This window comes from Vigna umbellata, chromosome 1 (assembly GCF_029865625.1).
Source record: "Vigna umbellata cultivar VRB3 chromosome 1, Vumbellata_1.0, whole genome shotgun sequence".
Lineage (NCBI taxonomy): Eukaryota > Viridiplantae > Streptophyta > Magnoliopsida > Fabales > Fabaceae > Vigna > Vigna umbellata.
In genome coordinates this window covers 19,650,412-19,670,126 of record NC_142165.1, presented here as the reverse complement: position 1 = coordinate 19,670,126, position 19,715 = coordinate 19,650,412, and the positions used below count along the sequence as shown (strand labels likewise).

Genomic DNA, 19,715 nt, shown 5'->3' with positions numbered 1-19,715 from the left:
CAAACATGAAATTGATTCCTGACAAGTTAGTCCTTATAAACACTATACACTAAAAGCGTTGGTCAAATAAAATAAAAAATAGTATAAAGATATTAAGATAAACAAAATAAATAAGAGATTAGATAAAATAGTAATAAATGAATGAAAGAAATTAAATTTAAAAAAAGATAAAAACAGATAAAAGTAATAATAAAAAAATAGGTTATTTCCATTGCTTTTTTCAAAATAAGATTCATCATTGGTTTTCTAAATATTATTATTATTGATTTTTTGTCTAAAATTTCAAATTAATTAATGTAACTTCCCAATTTACTTTTTAGATTAACTATAACAAATTTAACCAACTAACTTCTCAATTAAATATTGTTATTTATTCTTTAAGCTTTTGTATCTATTAAAAACTAATTAACCAACGTAACTTCTTTATTTGTTTTAATTAAAATTTTCACGTATAATCAAAGTAACTTCTTAATTATTGGCAAAAACTCATTCAATCATATGAGACTTTCTAATTTTAATGAAATTAACTTATCAATTAAAATTAACAACCATTGGACTCATATGATTGTTATATTATGTAGATTTGACATTATTCTAAATTGCTAGGATGTTAAAATCATTATTTTTACTTGATTAAGAGACAAAAGATTTAAATAAATATAAATCTCATTTAGTTTCATAATCCAATTAACAAATTAGAGCAAAATGAACTTCAAAGGCTTATCATTCCATGAAATGTAGAAATAATATAAAAATATAAGAAGATAGGGTGAAGAAGATGAAAGATGAGGGAGATAACGAAATTAGGTCCCTCAAAGGGTTCATAAGCTCCATTCAGGTGTTCCTCCCAGGTCTCCCTTTATAGAATTTGATTGAGCTTTGAGTCTGGTATTTCTGTTGATGAAATCTTCTTTATGATAATGTAATCTTCTGCAATTATCTTCTAAATAACTCATTTTCTTGAGGATATATTTGGTTGTTATGGATATCTAAAAAGATTTAAGAATATCTTGCCATATTAAATAAGATTTGGTAAATAATACTTTTTTATATTTACTTATATAATTAAATAAGATCATTATTTTAAAATATCAACTAAAATATATAAATATATATTTTCGTTAAATTATCTTTCATCATACATATTTTTTAATCATCAAAACATTTTTTTGAAAAGAAAAAAGAAAACTACATGGTCTAATTTTTGTTACTCATTCCCTATTCCCTACTTAGCCAAAATTTCTTCACTTTTTCGTGTTTTTCTTGCCTTCTTCATGTAATGTTTGGTTTGAAGTTTTTTTGTTTTTGATTATTTTTTATTCTTGAATTTAGATTTAAGGTGTCATGAATCTTTAATCAATTTATTTTAACACCTCCATGAACTCGACTTATGCCTCAAAATATCAAAAAAACATTTATGCAATTGAAAAATTATTTTTAAATATTTTTGTATCTCATGCTCAATAAACCTAAATATAAAAAATCTTAATTAAAAAATTCTAAAAGCACAAAAACCAATTAAAAGCCTAAGATCAATGCTTTGTTCACTTCAGCTGATTTAACTGTTCACAAGAGAATAGGAGCGAAGATTTGCGAGACTAAGTGTGTTCGTTTCTATGGATATGCGAAGAAGTAATTGCGCTGATTTGCGGGATATGTGTCTTTTTTATCACTCGCTGATACCATGAGATTTGGAGTGAATTGGTTTGCAATGTCATGTTTGCCCTTCTGAGGGTCGAGTATCCGATTCCAGATTTGATGTATCTGGTTCTAGTGCATTAAAGAAAAATAACATAGCCTTGTATTTGGTTCTCAGCTTTTTGTATTCGGTTCCCGTGCATTCGAAATAGAACACTATGTTTGTATTCGGTTATGGATCCTTTGTATTCGATTCCACTTTTTCGTGGCCATGGTGTACTGGATAGAATATTGTAGTAGTACTCCTGATGGATGATGAATGAAGTGAGGGATGTTAGGGGTAGGTCCTTAGAACATGCATGGAGATTTGGCCATAGGATGACACGCATATGCAGAGGTTGACATGTGTTGAAATGAAGAATTGAGGTGGCGGAAGAGAATGAATACGTATACATGTGGTTGTGGTAATGATGAATATTTTTACATTTACTAAATTACAATTTACTAAAAAAAATAATTTCAATTTACTAAATTATAATTATTTTATATTTTTAAAATTAATTTTATTTTATTTTCTTTATAAATATTTTTACAATTAAATATAACATTAACAATTATCATTTTATATTACTTTTATAACTAGGGGTACTTTGGTAATCTTCAATTTTTACCAATTAAACAAATTTTTTTATCTATCACATCAATCAAATCTTACACTAATTCTCACAAACTCTACTTGCAAATCCACTCTCATTTACCTCAAAATCCACTCAAATAAACAACAACAAATTTACCCTCAAATCCATCCACTCACTCTCTCTCAAATCATCTCATCCAAGTGAACACAACATAAAGGATAAATAAGGGCATAAATTTGCATTCATCAAAATGCTTAATCATATTTCTAAGATGTTCATTTGAAGTTTTCATGCATTTGTCTCCAATGCTTGAATGTGTTAGTAACTTGCACGTCTTCATACTTTCATACTAAGAACTCATTGTTTGAGTTCTTATTAGTTAAGATTGGGGAAAGTAAGACCATGAATGTGTCTAAGATTGATAGAATACCCTTCTTGCATGTGATCAGTGTCTGAGATTGTTATATTTTAAAATAGAAAAGTCAATTGCATTTTAACAATGAAAAAGTCCTAATAATGAGAAATTTGGACATTTTAATATCTTAATCCGATAAGAATGACATATCAAGTTCACAATGTGTCTACTTGATTAGTTTTATCCACTATCTTTGCAACGCCTTTGACATTCACTTATGAACATTACTATGTGCACTTTGAACTCAAGTTACACAATTTATCATTGGACAATGAGTGTTTTCAACATGAGTTTAGAGTGAACATAATATGTGCTCGAAAGTAGATGTCAAGGCATTGCAAAGAGAGGGAAAACATTTAATCAAGTACATATATTTGTTCCCTTTCCTATGCATTGTCTTTTTCTTTTTCTTCTTTTACTACAACGGAGAAGCTAAAAAAACTATTACGGATGGAAACTATTAGAGGAGGAAATTTTGCTTCTCTTATATTACCCTTTGTAAGAGGGTGAGGGATGATGGGGAAAACAAGGTATGAGGTTTTAGTGTAAATTAGTCTTGTCGAGGCACAAATACAATTGTATATCGGATACGCCTTTTTTGAAAATAATAAGATAAGATACATAATATATGCATATTGAAAAATGTAGAAAAACTCCTAAAAACATGATAAGTATATGGTTACTATTGTGTGAATCGAAATTAAAATAAAATGTATTAAATATTTTCAACATGAAAATTTATAAACTTTTGTCGTCATAAACATATTACTAGTTTATATATTTGATACTCCATTGATAAGTATTCTCACAGAGTCGAATATACTCTGCAAAGACTTCAACTCCAAGCACTCCGAGTTCTAACTTGACACTTTAGGCTGAGATGTTTAGGTACTCATCTTCTTTAGGATACTCGTTTTTTCCAAGTTGAATGAGAGTTTTTCCTACATAAGACACTCTAACGCTAAAGTTAGCCAAGTGCATATAGTAATAAATGTTGTAATTAATGAATACAATCATTATACCTCGTAAAAGGTGTTATTTGTACTATTGTTTATGGACCCATACTTGTTTTAGGGTTTAGGGTTTTTTAATCTTGTTTTAACCCTTTATTCTTATCATATTTTACTAGTATCAATAGTATGAGAGAGATGGTCTCCTTTTGGTTGAATATATTTGGACTAAATACATGATGGTCTAGGTGACTGAGATGTATTCAGTCATACACATTACTTATGCTAAGATTACCAATGTTTGCTCATACATGTGTAGTATAATAAGTTTTGATAAATTATCTTAAAATATCATATACAGATACATGTTGGTCATAGATACGTAACACAAATTGTAGAATTAGTGCATCATAAAGTACAATGTTATAATAGCTTTGGGAGGGGTAAATGATGAATTTGTGTTTGAAGTCTCATATCGACTAGAAATAAGACACATTTAAAGTATATAAATGAGTGACCTCACATTATAAACTAATTTTGTAAGGTTAACTCAGACTTTTGTTGTTTGTTAAGTCTAATATTCTATCCACTGTGACTCATCCATTAATATATAGTTTCACAATTAATATCTTTATATGTTTATTTCTGAAAGTTATTGAATATATTATGTTGTATGTTTTGGATGTGGTAAGTGGTTTCTTGTTGCAATTTCAAATTCATTTTAGAGTTATGCTTGATAATAAATGATGACATCGCTTTGCATGGAAGCTAGACATGACATCATCCTTTTATTTAAGTTAGCTTATGATTGTTTTTTCTAATTAATCATGAATTATTTAAAAAAGAATGATTTTAAACTTTTGAGTTTTGTCTTAGTAAATTTTTGATTGAGTCTAGAAGATTTTAAAATAAAAATTTTGTTTTTGTTTTTTTTATTCTTTATTAGTACTTCTACCATCATGGGCCAAATTAAACCCATTCACAAAGAATGCACCACGAGTTTTTAACTAAGACTAAACCCTCCTATATATGCATTGATATGCATTGGTAGTTGATATCTATTATAAAAAAAACAAAATTAATACTGGAGGATAAAACATAATCCTATTTAAAATATCTTTTATTTGTCAAACATTAGTCAATTTATTAGCACAATAATTTCTTTTTTTTAATATATAAAACTCTAAACTCTATATCTCTTCTATAAAGACTTAAACAATTTTTCCATCTATCTCTAGAAATTATATTTTGAGAAGAAAAAAATTTGCACATCAAAACTAAATCACATTCTAATAAAAGATGTGAGAATCTCTCATTCCAACACACTGAATAACATATATAATTCTCATAAGTTTGGCATAAAAATTATAGGTCGACATCTTCCTCTTTGCTATCTCTAAAAATATCATCACAAGTAACCAAATCTTGACAATCTTCTGTTACATTATCAATATTCACTTTAATACAATGACTAAGTGAAAATTTCCGAATCACTTGTATTAAAAAACAAGAACTACGAGAACGATTTTGTCTAAAAAAAAATTTAACACCTTAAAATCATAATTGAATAGTAATATCAATATAAATTTGAATAACAATAAAATTATGAGAATAATATTTATGAAACATGATAACGTTACAGAATATTATTAAATAACAATTAAATTTAAAAACAGAAATAATAAACTGTATTAACTAAATTAAAAATCATTTTATATAATAATTATTAGTATATAAAATAGTCTTTATATTTTAGTATAATATATTTTAAAAGTTTTGATATTATACTTCATACTTATAAAAAATGTTTATACTTTGTGTTTTAGAAAACATATATTACCAATTTTACAAAATATTATACTTAAAAGAATGTACTTAATGTTTTTAAAAACATTTAGTAACGTTCGTAAGGAATTTAAGCTATAATTTTTACCGATTTGTGTTTGTTCTTTTTTGAAATCTTGGCCTGAAACGCGACTGCAATAAATTTTGAACCTTAATGTTAGAGCAGGCAAGTGAAAGTTGAAACGAGAGTGAATAGTCGAAAACGAACTTTCTCACACCACGCACACTAGATGACGTGTCGTACCTACCGCTATATAAATACACAATCTGCCGGTTCCCATTTTTGATTTTTGATTTTTGACTTCAACAGCCTCCGCTCTTCTTCGAGCGGGAACACGACATTTTTACCTCTTGCGTCTCTCTCGCCCTATCTCCTTTCGCTGCATGTATCTCTGCTCCTAGGGTTTTGAATATCCTCTTCCTTTTGCAATTCGCGGTGACCAACGCCATGAATCTGCTCCACGGCTCCAAGGTTTGGGTCGAGGACCGGGATTCTGCCTGGCTGCCAGCTGAAGTGCTCGATTCCGACGGTAACAAGATTCTGCTACTAACTGATTCCGGCAAGAAGGTGAGCGAGTTCACGCGATGTTGCGAATTTGAATTGGTGATGATTTTGGTAATTTGAGGAGGTTTTCTGTGCAGGTGTTTGCTTCCAAGGAGAAACTGTTCCCGAGGGATGCTGACGAAGAGGAGCATGGTGGATTCGAAGACATGACGCGGTTGGCGTACCTGAACGAGCCTGGAGTTATGTTCAATCTTCGAAGAAGATACGCGTTCAATGATATCTATGTGAGTGTTTGCTTTTGGATAGTCGGTTGATGTTGAATTGCCGTTGACTAGACGTTTAGGCTTTGACTGATAGATATTCTTATTATTGGAAAGTGGAGTGCTCATACGGAAGTATTGTTTTTAGTTTTAGTAGCTTTGAATTTCTCGAGTATGGTTACTTGATTGTTTGGCTTACACGTAAAATCAATTCCGGACAACTTGACGTGTGTATGAGTGTAAAACGCGTAGCTGAGGTTAATTAAACATATTCCATGACACTGAATTCCATGACAAGTGATAGCATGTAAGGTGGGTGATTTTCATGTTTTTTTAAAGTATTTGAAATCATGAATAGATATATGCAAATCCAGCACAGCACAACCCAACTCTGGACTAGGTTCCACCCTCACCAAGTCCGCCACAGATGATACACACCCTTAAACTTGGACAGCAAAACAGAAGAATGGAAAGATGAAACATCTCCAAACTTTTTGGTTTTCCGGCTTTTAAAATACTTGTTTTGGAAACAATTTCCAAAATTTATTAGAAATTTTGGTTGAGAAACTGATCACTGAATAGTGTAGAATTGTATTAATAATGTTCTTCTTGCCAAATAATAAGAAGGATATTTAGACATACCCATAGTATATACTGTTTTGATATTTTTCATAATACATTATTGCTTTTGTTTATGAGGTTGAGGAGTGCACTGTTTAATGATCACGTACTAGAATAATCAATTTCAAATCTATTAACTAATATAAATTAACTGCAGGGGATTTCAGTGAATGTACTTTTTTGATTTTAATGCATTCACAGTTGCTAATATTAACTGTGAACCATTTTGATGTTTGTGGACTGTTATTTTGTGCTTTTTTCCTGACTTGTTTTTCTTTGTTAGACATATACAGGCAGCATTTTAATAGCCGTTAATCCGTTCACAAAGCTTCCACATTTATATGATTCCCATATGATGGAGCAATATAAGGGAGCTCCATTGGGTGAGCTTAGCCCACATGTTTTTGCTGTCGCTGATGCATCATACAGGTGAGGGTGCATTTGGTGTGTTTGGTTGTAAAATTTGCAAATTTTACCCTATTTGCTACTTGCCAATTTATGTTGTAAATTCGTGAGATTTTGTTGGTCATGATTTAGAGCAATGATGAATGAAGGTAAAAGTCAATCTATCTTGGTTAGCGGCGAAAGTGGTGCTGGAAAAACTGAGACAACAAAATTGATCATGCAGTATCTTACCTTTGTTGGTGGACGTGCTGCTGGTGATGATAGAACAGTTGAACAACAAGTTCTTGAAGTAAACAATTGTTGAACTCAATTAATCATGAATTCAGAGATATTTATTTCTAAGTTTCATCTGCTTTTAAATCAATTTGGGATGCTAATTTCGTTTTTACTTGATTCAGTCCAATCCACTTTTAGAGGCGTTTGGTAATGCAAGAACTGTTAGGAATGACAATTCGAGGTGAATTTTCTTTTCTTTTTTGTGTTTATAATTACTCTCTTTCTTGCATTTTCTTTAACCCTATGCAATACTCTAGGTTATTTAACAAATAAGATTGGTTTAGTGTGTGGGATTTTAGGACTTGGCTCACAAATAGTATATCTCCTGAGCATCCTTAGCTTGGGTGAAATTTTATGGAAACAAATTGTTGAAGAAAACATGTTCGATATCTGGCATCTTTTTAATCAGTATCCCATCAAGTGGGGAGTGTTTTGAAAATATTTCTTTATTTCTATTTTCTTTTTCTGTACGTAGTTCTTAGGCTGATTGGCAGATTTGTTTTTTAGGGGATTTCTTTTCGTTTTATTCCTCCGAGTGCTTGTTTGTGGAAAATTATTTTGTTGGGAAGAATTGCCTTTTTTAGAACCCCTTTGTAAAAGGTGATTATTTCTCCAAAATAAGTTAAATCCAACATGCACCGAATGTATTGTATAATAGGGACCTATAGCTTGTAGTCTTGTACAATTTAATGTAAAGAAACACAATATTTTGATTTTGTGGTATTGCAGCCAATGCCTGTGAAAAGGCATCCATGTTATCTTATTAATTGGATGGATGTCTTATGTTAAAACTCATAAAAATACACACCTTATTGAAACTAAGGTCATCAGTTGAAGATAATTGTCTTTGGTGATAAGTAAAAAATTCAACATACACATGAGGTGGCAACCTATGGCAGAAGTTGTGGTGGACAAAAAGGAATATGTTCAAAAACAGAAAAAAAATAAATTAAGAATAACGTAGATATATATCAACAGCTTTCATAAACTAAAATTGAAGTTTCATAATGTCATCACATAAAGCCATAAACATAACAGTTCAGAAAAAAACCTACAAAAAGATAGAACCATAAGAATAGTTTTTTTTTTTTTTTTAAAGAGAACTATAATTTTGAAACTTTTAAAAAAGAGCAGCACCCATAAATTTTTAATAGATGAAGAGCAATAATGGCAACATAGTGTATGGATAGACAGCAAAAAGGGAGAGACAAGTGATGGAGAAAAAGAAATCTGAAGAAATAAAGAACAGACAAAGAATGGCAAAGAAAGAAGTTTAAGGAAGAACAAAAACAATATTTATTGGTTGCTGGAAAATGTTTTTGGAAAATCTTGATAGAGATCAGTCCGCTGTGGTTAAGGTTTCTGGCGTGGGTGGTTACTGGAGAAGTCTAGTTGGACTTGCTTGGCAGCAGCTTCAGTGGTTTGCAGGTGAGAGGAAAGTATAAATTCTAGGTTTCGTCTCTTTTTCACGATTTACCAGAGTTATGAGAGATAGGAAGCGCGGACTTTGAATATTGTCAGAAAGGGAGTTCTAAATAATGTTTTCTAAAATGGGCCAAGATCTAACCCTAAATCGGATTTTGTAAAACAAAACATCAAACCCTATGAATTTCTGCCATGGATGCTGTAAACTGCAGTGGCATGTCAGGAACTGTGATAACCAATGCCAAAAAGCTTCATATAGCAGATGATAATGGAAGTCAAAACTTCAATGCCATACTGGTATGACATCACGTTAACAGTTTTTTTGACAACATTTGTTGAAATAACTCAACTCTCCTACTTCATGGTAGTTTTCCTCTTTAGCTCTGGATTTGTACTCATGTCATGTTATCTTATCAATTGGGTGCCTTCCCTAATGTTTTGTCAACCAATTACCTCATTCAATCGTGTCCTCTCTATGTTTTCATTTTTTACCCCTTCACGTCTTTGGGTCCATGTTTATCCATAATCTAGTTCTTGGCTATGCTTACTTTCAGCCTGCACTCATGAATGGTTTTCCTAGGTTATACTCTACGTCAAAGGGGTCATAAATGCTGCTGACTCTTCATCATATCAAATTTTTGTTGATATTTCTTTCCTTGAGTTTATTCCCTTCTGTCTCCATTTCCTTATCTTGAGTTTGTGTTCAAGTCCTATTCCTATTCCTATTCAGTATCATTCACCACAGCTGCCTCATATAATCATATTTCAGAAGATCCTCCTCTCTGCAGTATTATTTAATGATGGCTATGTTGGTAACACGAGGAATGGTGGTCATGCTTTTTCAAAAACGGCCAAAAACTAGACAGAAGGAATTAGACCACGTGGTTCGGAAAAGGGTTTAAAACCATAAAAGAAGCAGAAAGTCACGATACATTTCTCACTCACGAGTCATGATGCCTACGTCTCCTCCAAGCATCCAACCTCCCACACTTTGGTGATTTCCAACCTTCTACAACCACTGTCCTACTTTTGCCATTGAACAAATTTTTCTTCGCTTTTTTGTTTTTTGTTTCGTATAATTTTATAAAGTTATTTTTTTTTTACTTTTTAATTATTATTTTTGGTTTTCTCTAATTCTGTTAGTTATTTTTCTGCTCTATTGAATTATTATTTTTTGTTTTCTTTAATTATTTATTTTCAATTCTGTTTTTTAATATATTTTTAACATATATACTTCTTTTTCTAATGCTTTTGCTAAATTATAATTATTCTATTTCTACTTAATATTTAGAATTCCAACTTTTTTTCAGTTCTATTTTTTAATTATTTTTTATTCTGTTTATTTCTATGTTATAATTGCTTTGCTGCTTTTTCATTCTGGTTTTTAATTTCTTTGAACTCTTGAACTTGATGAAAATGAGGTTGTTAATAGTTTTTGATATTTTTAATAGGTGACATGATATTTTTTTTGAATTAATCCATATATTGTTCATACTTTTATTTTTTATTGTTTTCTGCTTTTTTTAGTGAATGTAATTTTTATTTTGTCTTCCATATGCTGCCATGCCATCCTCCATATGTGAAAGGAGGATTTTTGTCTCATCGCCGTAGGGTGCCATTGAAAACACCACTCTTGAATCCTGTATATGTTTATCAGTGTTGGTGTCCTTCTCCTTGTATGGGAGCATCAATTACCGATAGAACTTCCCCAAATTACAACATAAGCACTTTATATGTTTTTTGCAAAGAAAAGAGCCCCAAACAAGATGAATTATATACTTTGAATAAAGTTATGTTCACCTATCCTGAAATAGTTTTCTTAGTTTTGTATTTTTTTCTGTCATTTAAAGCCTGATATTGAAAAAATAGAGGACCTCCATTTTTCACCATATTTTAACATTTTATATTCTTTTTAATTTGGTTTTTCGTAATTGTTAAAGAAATATGTATATGAATATATTTATTTACATTTATAATACTTTTGTTTTGAAATGTCCATTCAATCGGAGATGTTGGCTCAAATTTCTCAGCCATATGGAAGTGAGGTTAAATATCCAAGTTAATAAAATTTTTAAAATTGTTTTGCACGTGTTATATTAGTGTTGGGGAGGTATTGATATGGGAATTCTAAAAGGAGTGGTTGAGCTTTATAACAATGAAATAGACTTTTGAATAGAAACATATTTAGTGAACTATTATTTTGGGTTGTTTTGACATCATTTTTGTTTTCTGTGCTAAACATATTTACAGTCAAGGAGTTGAATTTGTAATGTACTCTTCCATTTATATTATTGCTCATAGCCTCTCATTATCTCTATGTTATTTGGTTGCAGTCGTTTTGGGAAGTTTGTTGAAATTCAGTTTGATTCAAATGGTAGAATATCTGGTGCTGCAATTAGAACTTACTTACTGGAAAGATCACGAGTAGTGCAGATAACGGATCCAGAGAGAAATTATCACTGCTTTTATCAGTTGTGTTCATTTGAAAGGGTATTTAATTTCTTTGAGGCATACTATATTTTTTTGTTGGGTTGGAGTGGGGTTAGTACTGCAGCATAGTGCGATTGTTTGCATTGTGCGTGTGTAGGCTATGATTTTCATATATCATGGCCAGAGCATTAAGTGTTATAGTTTATAATTGGGATGCCTCATTTTAGGATGCAGAGAAGTATAAGTTAGGACATCCGAGTCACTTCCACTATCTAAATCAAAGTAAAATCTATGAATTAGATGGTGTAAGCAACTCAGAAGAATATCTCAAGACAAGGAGGGCAATGGATATTGTTGGCATTAGTCACCAGGATCAGGTGTAATACTGTTTCTTTCATTGTATTTCGTGCTTTACTGTATGCTTTTGTGGTTCAATGGACAGTTTTATTGATGGCCAGTGATTTACTAATAGCCATCCCTTCTTCCTATTATCAGGAAGCCATATTTCGTGTCTTAGCAGCAATTTTACATTTGGGAAACATTGAATTTTCTCCTGGAAAAGAGCATGATTCATCGGCAGTAAAGAATGACAAATCAAGATTTCATATGCAGATGGCTTCTGATCTTTTCATGTAGGTGATTTATATTTTGTTTATTATAATCTTATGGTCATAAAGTGAGTCATAACTAGGTTGAATTTCATTTGATTCAAGCATTTGCGCTCACAACTCAAATGCACAAGTTTTAAACCTGCAAACATTTTATGATACTGATTTATTAATTTCTGTTAGTATGATCGTGTATAGTATATATAGACAATTTATGCTACTGAAGTCTGGTAGAACAGTAAGTGAATGGAAAAATTTTTGTTAACATTTTCTATGCTTTTGTTCTGTGCAGTATTGGAAAAACGACAGGAATACCAAATGAATTGCATTATTGTTTTTCTTTTAAGTTGTATTATGGTCATAATATTATAGATTTCTTTTTTGGCATTTCTAGCTGAATGGCTTAACTTTTTTTACTTTGCTATGTGTTATGAGTGAGTAACTCCTTTATCTGTTTTATTCTGTTAGTTTGTTAGAGCTGTCATTACCAGTTGATTTCCTTAAGTCAGTTAGCTTATATTTGTCACTGTCAGCAGTCATACCAAATAAATTGGATTATTTCTGTTTCTCTTTTAATATGTAATTGATGGTCATAATTGGCTGGATTGTTTGTGCTTTATTTTTTATTTTTTAAATAAGTGCTATTTAATAAAATAAACAAATTTCTGCTTTTTTTTTGTTTGTTTATGTAGTCTTTTAAATACAAGCAGTTTTCTGCATACTTAAATAAGCAAGTCTTATTTTATTCTTAACTAAGTAAACTGGCCCCATATTGTAGTTTTTTTTATTTTCATTTCTGAACTGAATGGCTTAATTTTTTTCACTTTGCTAGGTGTTGTGAGAGAATAACAACTTTGATAGAACATGGAGGGGAGAGAAAGAGAGAGATAAGACACATGTTTGGCAGGAGTGATTTTATTAAATTGAACTCACTGAAAGAATGTGTATATGTATATATTTATACTACAAAGCTTAAACGCACAGTACAGCGGTACAGTTACAAGATGTACATTAACAACCCGTAAGAGTACATTAACAGCCCCCTTCAAACTCAAGGGAAAGAATTATCAAGAGAGAAATTCTTCACATTGAGTTTGGCACGTAGGAAAGCAAACTGAGTAGAAGAAAGAGGTTTGGTTAAAACTTCTACCCATTGATCAAAACATCAAAGCACGTAGGAATATGGTGCATTTGCATGTGCTTAGCCATGATGTCTCTTACAAAAAACACATCAATCTCCATATGCTTTGTACTGATGTGAAAGACTGGATTATGAGCAACAGAGACTGCACTTTGATTATCACATAACATAATAGGAGTAGAAAACGTCATTAGTAATTCTGTAAGAAGTGCAGAAATCCAATTGCAGAAGTTTGAGCTAGACTTCTGTACTCAACCTCCATACTGGAGCGAACAACAACTTGTTGCTTTCTAGACCACCAAGAAATGAGATTGGGACCAAAGAAAATAGCTGCACCAGATGTAGACCTCCTATCATCAACATCATAACCTCAATCAACATCACAATAGGCTTTGAGAGGAAAGGAGCAGCTTGAAAAAATGGAGACCATGGAAGATGGTACCCTTAAGATACCGCAAAATATGCTTCATAATAGTCCAGTGAGACTCAAGAGGAGAGCCCATGAATTGGCAGATCTTGTTCACAGAGTTGCTAATTTCAGGAGGAGTTATAGTTACATACTGAAGAGCACCCACAATTGACCTCTATAATGTTGGATCAGAAAATAAATCAGCTCCATGTTTGGAAACTTTGCAATTGCTAACCATTGGTGAAGAAATAGGATGAGCTTCAATCATATTGGTTTTGTGAAGTAAATCTCTGATGTATTTGGTTTGAGTCATGATAAGAGATGAATTAGAATAATATTTGACTTCAAGACCTGTTAGATGTTAAGATGTGCGTTTATGTTAATTGGGCTCAGCCCATTCTATATTAAGGACCTTGGCCCATATCTTACATTATAAATAAACTATCCTATGTGTATGCAAAACACACAAGGGAGATTTCTCCCAATCTTCTCCATTATTCACATGGTATTTAGAGCTTAAGATTAGTTCCAGCTCATCGGTCTCTGACACAAATCACCACCGCTGTCGCCGCCACTACCGTCGCCGCCGCTGCCGTCGCTGGAGATCTAGAATTGACTGACGACAACACCTTCGGAATCGTCTCGGCCGGGCGACCACCGTGGTGCAAAGATCGCGGCGAACAGACCACCCACGCGCCGCCACGTGCCGCCGCAATAGTCGCTGGCGCTTCCCACCGCATGTGCCGGCGCGTCGCCGGAGATTTCCGCTGTCGTCCAGGACCGTCGTGATCGCCTCCTCACCCTCTTTCTGGATTTGTGGTCGTTGCGTCAATCAGAGCACTTTGGATTTTTAGGGTTTCTCCCTCTCCATGGCGTCTTTCTCGTCTACAAACACCTCTGTTGGTGGCTCATCATCTGATCCCTCAATATGCACCAATTATGTGAATGTACACTTGTCCATTGACAAGTTAAATGGCACAAATTATGCAACATGGGCGTCAGACATCAAACTTTGGTTGAAGAGTCAGGGGTACGTAGATCACATTACTCAAAATGTGGCTACTGCTGCCACAGATGACACTTTCCGCTGGATGAAAATTGATGCCCAGTTATGCATTGTTATAAAGTCCACCATTCACTCCTCACTGAAACAAATGTTTCGATCATATGAAACATGTTCAGAAGTATGGGCACAAGCGAAGTTGTTATACACAAATGACACTCGGCGTCTTTATGGTGTTTGTCAGGACCTATTCATTGTTATTGGTCCGTGCAGTCCTGGTCTCATGGCAGAATATTTGGGTAAAGTTCATGCCCTCCTTCATGATTTTAATGAGCTATTACCTCCTGCTTCCACTCATGATGAAGAACTGGAACAACGATCAAAGTTCTTCATGTTGTTGACATTCTACATACTCTCTGATGATTTCTCTCATGTCCGTGATCAGATTTTGGGTTCTCCTGTCATACCCAACTTTACTTCTACTTGTTATGCTCTTTTGCGTATACTGAGCAAACCAGTCACTGAGACATCTCCTCATACTGATGATTCCTCAGTTATGGCTGCCCAACGTGATGATCGAAGTTGGTCTCGCAAGCCAGGTAAAGGACGTCCAAAATGTGACCACTGTGGCAAGTTAGGCCACAAAATTGATAGATGTTATGCGCTTCATGGACGTCCTCCTTGACCTGTAACAATGGCTAATTCTGATCCACCTCCCCGATCACCGTCTGCAGACCATCCTACTTCATCTAATACCGTAGAAAACCCTGCAATCTTTCACGAATCTCTCAGATGGTATGAAGATCGTTAGCACTCTAGTTCCACTATATTTGCATCTGTTGCACGCATAGGTACACCTTTTGTTGGTCTGACTCACTTTCACTCCCTCGGACCTTGGGTCCTTGACTCAGGCGCCACCGATCATATCACTGGTAACAAGTCCTTGTTTTCTTCCTTGTCATGTCTGGATAATTTACCCTTGGTAACAATGGTCTAGAGTCTCATCTCATGGTGTTGGTACTGCTCATATTTTTCCATCCATATCCATTGATCATGTACTTTATGTCCCTAGGTCTCCCTTCAACTTATTGTACATAAGTCGTCTAACTCGTGCCCTTAATTGTGTTATTTCATTTACCAAAGATTCTGTTTGGTTGCAGGACCGGAGTTCGAAACACATGATTGACACAGGATGTGAGTCTCATGGCCTATATCATCTCTGCCCTTCTCCACATGTTGGCGTAATCATGGAGTCAACATCCCTTCTTCATGCTCAGTTAGGTCATCCTAGTCTTGCCAAACTGCAACAACTTGTTCCGAGTTTGTTGAAATTATCAAGTTTGTCGTGTGAGTCTTGTCAGTTAGGAAAGCATACTCGTAGTTCCTTTTCTCGTAGTGTCTCACAACGAGCGTTGTCCCCCTTTTCATTGGTTCATTATGATATTTGTGGACCTAGTCGTGTTAAGTCCACTTTAGGTTTTCAGTATTTTGTTACCTTTATTGATGACTATTCCAGACGTACTTGGTTGTTTTTAATGAAGAATCATTTTGAGTTGTTTACTATTTTCCAATCATTTTTCAATGAAATAAAAACACAGTTTGGGGTTTCTATTAGAACTTTACGCAGTGATAATGGCCGTGAATAGATTTCTCAACCGTTTAAACATTTTATGGCTTCTCATGGCATTTTTCACCAGAGCTCATGTGCTTATGCCCCTCAACAAAATGGGGTGGTTGAGTACAAGAATAGACACCTTATTGAAACAACTCGTACACTTCTAATTCATGGTCAAGTACCGCGTTTTTGGGGTGATGCAGTTCTCACTGCATGTTATCTTATAAACCGCATGCCATCTTCTGTCCTAGATAACAAAATCCCTCATTCTATCTTATTTCCTCAAGACCCTTTACATCCATTACCTCTTAGAGTTTTTGGGTCTACATGTTTTGTTCATGATTTTAGTCCTGGTCTTGATAAGTTATCTCCTAGATCTCACAAATGTGTCTTCTTAGGATTTCCAGGGTCACAAAAGGGCTATAAGTGTTTTTCCCCTTCCCTCAATCGTCATTTTATCTCTGCTGATGTCACTTTTGATGAATCTTCTTTTTACTTTTCACATCTATCTTCTAGTTTTGTACCTTCATCTGCTACTATTGATATTCCTATTTTCTGTGATCCTCCTCGTGATGCTCCATCCATTTTGCCTCCTCCTTTTTTAGACTCTCATTCACCACAGGATCGTCCTTCACCACCACCCCTTCAGGTTTATAGTCGCCGCAATCGTCTCCCTCATGACTCACTTCCAGTTCCGCCTCCTGTGTCTCCTCCGGCTCCAGCAAAGGAGTCTGACCTGCCCATTGCCCTCCATAAATGTATACGCTCTACCCGTAACCCTTCCTCCCATTATACTGTTCTTAGTTACAACATATTATCTCCATCTTTTTACGCATGTCTCTCATCCATTTCTTCTGTGTCAATTCCCAAGTCTGTGGGTGATGTCTTAACTCATCCTGGATGGCGTCAAGCCATGTTGGATAAATTAAGTGCTTTACAGAAAAGTGGAACTTGGGAGCTTGTCCAATTACCATCTTGAAAGTCTGTTGTTGGTTGCAAGTGGGTGTATGCTATCAAGGTTGGCCCTGATGGTACAATTGATCGTCTGAAAGCTCGACTGGCTGCCAAAGGCTACACAGATTTTTGGTTTGGATTATGGTGATACTTTTTCTCCAGTGGCAAAAATGACCTCTGTTCGCCTATTCATTGCCATGGCCGCTCTTCGACAATGGCCTCTATACCAACTTGATGTAAAAAATGCGTTCCTTAATGGTGATTTGCATGAAGAAATTTATATGGAGCAACTGACTGGCTTTGTTGCTCAGGGGGAGTTATCTGAATTGGTATGTCGTCTTCGCAAATCCTTATATGGTCTAAAACAGTCTCCTCGGGCCTGGTTTGGTAAATTCAGCTGTGTTGTTCAACAATTTGGTATGTCTCGCAGTGAAGCGGATCATTTAGTGTTCTATCGCCACTCAAGTGCCGGATGTATCTACTTAATAGTGTATGTCGATGACATTGTTCTCATAGGAAGCGACTATCTTGGCATCTCTTAGATGAAACAACACCTTTGTCACCATTTTCAAACCAAAGATCTTGGCAAACTCCGATACTTTTTGGGTATTGAAGTAGCACAATCCAACACTGATATTGTTATATCTAAGAGGAAGTATGCGTTAGACATCTTGGAGGAAAGAAGGTTAATGAACTCTAAATCTGTTGAGACACCTATGGATCCTAACATCAAACTCCTACCAAATCAGGGGAGCCTTTCTCAGATCCTGAACGGTACAGAAGATTAGTTGGTAAATTAAACTATCTTACTGTTACGTGTCCTGACATTTCCTTTGCAATTAGCATGGTGAGTCAATTCCTAAACTTCCCATGTGAAGACCATTGGGATGCAGTTGTTCGCATACTGAAAGTATATTAAAGGATCACCTGGAAAAGGTTTGTTATATGGTCCTAACAACAATACAAAAATCGTTTGCTATTCAAATGCTGATTGGGCTGGTTCCCCTTCTAATAGGAGGTCTACTTCTGGATATCTTGTCTCTATTGGTGGCAACCTGATATCTTGGAAAAGTAAGAAGCAAAGTGTTGTGGCAAGGTCCAGTGCAGAAGCAAAATATAGAGCTATGACATCGACTACTTGCGAGCTTGTGTGGCTTAAACAATTACTTGGTGAATTGAAATTTTGAGATGTCACTCACATGACACTTATATGTGATAATCTAGCTGTTCTCCATATTAACATGTTTTTAGTAATGGAAGGAACATGTAATAATTTGTTTAACTTCAAAAGAATGGTAGGATTATAAGGTGAGGAAAAAAAGAGGAACCAACAACACAAATATTGAAACTTGAACCATTGCCTATGAATATTTGATGGGGACTATCAAATTGCTGAAACTGTTTGATATTCTGAGATTCACCAATAACATGAAAGCTTGCCCCAGAGTCTGGTAATCTTTGCCTAATCATTGCCTATTGCCCCCTGAAGTAGTCTTTGTAATCATAATACTAGTTTGATTGTTTCCAGTACTACCAGACTTCAGATTTATCCATGTGTTAAAAGTCCTCTGTGAGCTAGTGGAGTATGGAATGGATTGTTGCGTGGCTGGATCAATGAAGCAAAGAGAATCATGAGGTTGATAAGAGACATCAACTCTAAAATGATAAACAATAGCAGTATGGCCAAATTTAAGACAAATTTGGCACTAAAAATTGGTAAATTTGCCACCGTAGCCTCTACCAAAATTACCACCATGAAAAGATGATCCGAAAGTGGATCTGGAACTCCACGACCACGACCAAATGAAGCCTGTGTATAATTCAATGAAGGGGAGACAAGATCATAACGATTTTGATGAGTTTCATGTCTATATAATAAAGCCTCAATTTCAGCAATGGAAGGAGGACATTTTTTGCTTTCAATCATGGAAACAACAGGACCATAATTTGATGGTAAACCTCCGAGTAGAGCATCAACTTGTTCCTTGTGTCTAACAGGCATTCCAACACCAAGTTCATCAACATAACCTTTATTTTTAAGTAGATATTCTTATCTAGCCTTGGATTATAGTTTGACAGCGCGTATTGCAGTGTGCAATTGTTGTGCACGAGACTTGGTTTGCAATCCAAAATATTCATGAATTTGGTTCCAGCTTCATAAGAATGTGTTGTGCCAAGCACACGTGACATGACAGACTTTGAGAGTGTAGATTGAAGCCAAACAAGATCTGATCCTAAACCTCCCATGCTTCATAATTAGGATTAACATTGTCAAGAGTTCTATCATGTTCAGTTAGATACTTAGAAGGAATAATAGGATTTACGACAAATCGTTGAAGTTTGTGAGATTTAATCACTGGTTCAACATTCTGCATCTAGTGAAGGTAATTTGTATCATCTAATTTATAGAATTGTATTTGTTCTGAATGAACTGTGTGTCTATTGCAGACCACACATCATGTATTTATAGTGTAATACAAAATCAATTATAATAACTACATGTAATTAGTAATCAATCATCCTAATTTTCTAGATTATGTAACGTCTAATTTTCTAGAAATCTGTAAGAATTGATTT

General features: G+C 34.1%; 1 protein-coding gene across 2 annotated transcripts in view; it reads left to right on the top strand.

Annotated features, from left to right (window-relative positions):
* The first annotated feature begins 5,703 nt into the window (after positions 1 to 5,703).
* Positions 5,704 to 19,715, top strand: part of LOC124839586 (myosin-15-like) — a 53,067-nt gene continuing 39,055 nt past the window's right edge. The window contains exons 1-8 of one of the 2 annotated variants that reach the window (XM_088099585.1): positions 5,704 to 6,054; positions 6,129 to 6,275; positions 7,156 to 7,301; positions 7,410 to 7,566; positions 7,676 to 7,734; positions 11,312 to 11,468; positions 11,636 to 11,785; positions 11,904 to 12,040. In XM_088099585.1, the coding sequence (XP_087955711.1) occupies positions 5,935 to 6,054; positions 6,129 to 6,275; positions 7,156 to 7,301; positions 7,410 to 7,566; positions 7,676 to 7,734; positions 11,312 to 11,468; positions 11,636 to 11,785; positions 11,904 to 12,040 (1,073 nt within the window). In that variant the 5' untranslated portion in view covers positions 5,704 to 5,934. Of the gene's footprint in view, positions 6,055 to 6,128; positions 6,276 to 7,155; positions 7,302 to 7,409; positions 7,567 to 7,675; positions 7,735 to 11,311; positions 11,469 to 11,635; positions 11,786 to 11,903; positions 12,041 to 19,715 lie in introns of those variants that run through there. The other variant, XM_088099590.1, reaches the window with a different exon arrangement.